This window comes from Microtus ochrogaster, chromosome 1 (assembly GCF_000317375.1).
Source record: "Microtus ochrogaster isolate Prairie Vole_2 chromosome 1, MicOch1.0, whole genome shotgun sequence".
Taxonomy (NCBI): Eukaryota; Metazoa; Chordata; class Mammalia; order Rodentia; family Cricetidae; genus Microtus; species Microtus ochrogaster.
The window spans coordinates 40,312,430-40,316,472 of record NC_022009.1 but is presented as its reverse complement, the minus strand read 5'-3'; the positions used below and the strand labels follow the sequence as shown (position 1 = coordinate 40,316,472).

The 4,043-nt window shown below is 49.0% G+C and overlaps 1 protein-coding gene across 1 annotated transcript in view; it reads left to right on the top strand.

The window, feature by feature from the left end:
- Window positions 1-4,043, top strand: part of Syne3 (spectrin repeat containing nuclear envelope family member 3) — an 82,989-nt gene that overhangs the window by 74,961 nt on the left and 3,985 nt on the right. The window contains exon 17 of the mRNA XM_005343516.2: window positions 2,230-2,249. Coding sequence (XP_005343573.1) covers window positions 2,230-2,249 — 20 coding nt within the window. The remainder of the gene's footprint in view (window positions 1-2,229; window positions 2,250-4,043) is intronic.

The window sequence follows — 4,043 nt, the reverse complement described above, 5'->3', positions numbered from 1 at the left end:
TGGGTACTGGATTATCAGCTAGACACTGCTTTGATTACTGTACCAGCAGGTGTAAACCAGGACTGACCCAGGAGCCTGGAATATTCTGGGAAAATTGGATTGTGTGGCGTCTTTGGTCCTAGGGGACACATTAGAAAGGAGCGGCCGAGTCCTTTGCTCTATCAGGCCGGTGATTTTTCCCGTTAGTCACAGCTAAAGTGAGAACAGTACCAGTTCCTGCCTCTAGGTGGCGCACCCACTGCCCGAACTCTGTGTGCCAGGACTGGTTTCTAGGGAGTCTCAGTTCCGTTTCTTATGCTTTGACCAAATATCTAACAGAAAAAAAAATACCTTGAGAAGGGATTTGCTTTGGCTCAGGGTTTCGGAGTGTGCAGCCACAGTCGGAGTGTGCAGCCACAGTCGTTAGGACTCTGTGCCTGGGCAGTCTGTCTTTGTATTGGGAACCTGTGGCAGAGGATGGCTCTCCACTTCCTGACCAACCAGGGAGGGAGAGAAAAAGTGAGAGGTTGAGGGAGGGGGCAGTGAAGATGGGGAGGAGGAGAGAGGGAAAGGGAGAGGAGAAGAGGGAGAAATTGAGGACCCAGACCTGGTATGACCCTCAGCCAGCTAGGCCCCAACTCCCACAACCTTCCCTTATTAGGAACCACCAGCTAGGGATCAAGCAGTCAAAACCGTGAGACTGTGGGGATATTTCCGATTCCAGTCAGGACACTTGTGGCTAGGGCATCTCATTTTACCCCAACACTGACACCAAGTATCATGCTTAGCTCAGCTCTAAGCCTGGGGGGAAATGGCGTGAGGAGCTGGTGTGTCCACCAGGCTTGTGACAGCTGATAGCATCAGCCCTCAGGTCTCGACAGCTACGTTTTAACTTTTCACAGGGTCCTGTCCCTTGCTGTCCCCAATGCTGCCCTTGATTTCTTGTCTAACATCGACTGTAGTGACATGAGCCCCCAGCATACTCTGTCTTACGGAACCTGGAGTCACGCCAGATCCTCATTCCCGAGTGTAAATCCCAGGTGTGGGCTCCCTGGATCCATTCCTGGCCTCTGGCAACTCAGGAGAATGGGTGACTCAGGGATCAAGTAGGGCTTATTATGAACCAAAGCTACACCCAGGGCCCTTTGCCAACCAGCTTTATGGCCTTGGACAAATCACCTTGCTTTAGGGTTCCCTTTCCCATGTGTGAAGTGGAAATGTCAATGTTGTCTTAATTTACTCTGTGACTTAATTTTAAAGATGGTGTGAACCAGAATACACCAAGGCAGACATGTCTCTCCCAGGATTCTCCCTAGTTCAGAAGGGTATGAACCTCAGGGACTAGGAAAGGAGGTTTGGAAAGGGCAGGTGGCCCGTACTGCCTGGCCTGGTGGCCCCTGGATGGAAGATGGAAGTGCCAGTATTCAATCTGCCTGTTGTTACTTCACTTTAAGTCCCTCCATGGTTAGGAGTCTCCATCCACGCAGCCTAGGCTAGAGTTGGTCAGAGGTGGCAGACCTTTCAACACTGAGACGTAACATCTCCTACAAAGTTACAAAGAGTTTTGGACCACGTCCCTAGCTACCCTGGGGTGCACGTGACATGTGGGCCATGGACTGCACACCTCTGTCAGACAGATTCTAAGTGGTGGCTGCATCCAGATCTCTGGCACGGTCATGGTCTCCTCTGACTTCTCGTTGTTCATTTATGTTGTCAGTGCCAAGTCAGTGATGACTCTGTGCCTGTTTAATGTGCTCAAAACCCATCAACCAGCCAAAGAGTGACAGTGTGCCATCTTGGAGCCTGTGCACCTGGTGAGTGCAGAGTGGCAGGAACATCTGTGCAGAGCTGGGGCTTGGCCATCTCTGTGTCAGAGGGTTCTAGAGCAACCACGAGAGCTCACAACCCCAGTCGTCACCAAATAGCCCTGTTTAACTACAGCTAGGAGATGCCAGCCATTGTACTGTTGGAAATACTAACTAGAAGGGTTTATGTGTTTATCCGTGCTATTTTTCACAGATAGTTGTATAAAATGCTGACTTCAGTTCTGGATTCATTTTAAGCCAATAAACCTCAGCTTCCTATAAAGAAGGATGCTATGCGTGGCAGCTTGATATTCAGAGACAATTAGGATGGCCTGTGAACCCAGATGGCTGTGCCCAACCCTGAGCTTCTGATCCACTGGTCTAGATAGGTTGTAAATCTGTATTTCTGACACAGTCCCAGGTGTTGCTCACACTTCTAGTTCAGAGACCACATTTGGAGAACCGGTGTTTTATGCTCTGGATTCAGATCCAGGCTCAGTCACCGGTGTGTGTGACATTACTTGACCATGATCTTGCAATGGCGGAAATGAGTTCTCTAAACTAAAGGCAGGAAGTTTCCTTCCAAGCAACTGGCACATAGCAGGCTCTAAACATCGTGTATGTGAGGACCTGAGCCTCAGAGGCGTGTGAACACTGTTTCTTCTTCTTTTTCCTCCTCTTCCTCCTTCTTTTGGAAAGAGCAGCGACACAGAGATCTCGTGTTAGTCAGTTTTTGGTTGCTATTAGAAAATGCTTGAGAAAATCAACTTATAAAGAGGGAAGGGTTATTTGGCCCACAAGTTTTACAGAGTTTTCCATCCATGGTCAGTTGTCCTTGTTGCTTTGGGCCTTTAGTGAAGTAATAGATTGTGGTGGGAACCTGAGGTGGAACAAAACTACCCACCTCATGGCCAGGAAGCCAAAGAAGAGGAAGAGAAGATCCCAGTCTGTTCCAAGATCCTTTGCAAGGACACACCCCCTAATGACCTAAGGGTCCTCCGATGGGTCCCACCTCCTTCATCATTATTGCTTATTTCATGTGTTTGAGTGTTTCACCTGCATTGTGCCTATGCAGTACATGCATGCAGTGCCTTTAGAGGCCAGAAGAGGGCATTGGAGGCCCTGGAACTGGAGTTAGATAGTTGTAAACTGCCCTGTGGGTGATAGGAATCGAACCTAGGTCCTTTGCAAGAGCAGTGTTCTTAACAGCTGAGTCATCCGTCACCCCACCTCTTAAGGATTCCATTCCTCCAAATACTCTAGCATGGAGAACTGTTCTGTAACTCATGAGTCCCTATGGGACACTCAAAACCCAAATTCACAGTCCTCATGTGTTTTTAGCTCAGGTTAGGTATGTGCATATATGATAGGACTCCACACATGTGTGCACACACAGATGCACACACATGCATAAACTCACACGAGCATGCACACATACACATATGCACACGTGTCATTGTGCACACAGACATGTGCATGCACACGCAGAGGCCAGCCAGGTAGAACAGAAGTGCCTTCTGCAGAAGTTGGAATCACACCAACTTCAGACCCTTCTGTGTGTTATATTCAGCCCACAGGGAAGAAAGATACCCACTGTGGAGCTGATGATGTATGTGCGGTTGATCCTCCACACTTCCTTTACTCCCCCCAGGCCTCAAGTCATCTGAGGCTCCAGCTACGTCAGCAGCTTCAGCCTGTTTGTTTACATAAACAGAGTAATTAAGATTTATTAAACTTGTACTGCCAGCATGTTAGCCAGCTCGGTGCCAGTGGATGCTTGCCTGCAGCACTCAGACACACAAATTGTAGCTGCTGCTTGAATGGCAGCCGGGCCGTGAGTCACCTCAAGCCCCGCTGTGACCTGGGACGTGTGTCGCCCTCCCTGAAAACAGTCTTTGCACTGGAACCCTGAGCTGACTGGAGCTGCTGCTCTTCAGTTTGCAGGGGCAGGCACACTGTGCACTTGCCCATGTGTGGTGCCACCCAGGAGTGGCACTATCTGATCGTATTCCCATGGTTTTAAGATTCATAATTTATTTTACATTTTTTTCCTTGCTGGAACTTAGATTTTTGTTCCATTCTTCTTCACTCCTCTCTTTCCCTTCCTCCCTTCCCAGAGATTCCCATAGCCCAGGCTAGCCTCAAATTCACTGTGAGGATGAAACTGGATTTCTAATTCTGCCTCTACTTCCTGAGTGCCAGAGTTACAGTGGACGCTATCATACCCGCTCACCCAGTGTCACGGTGGTCACTATCGTA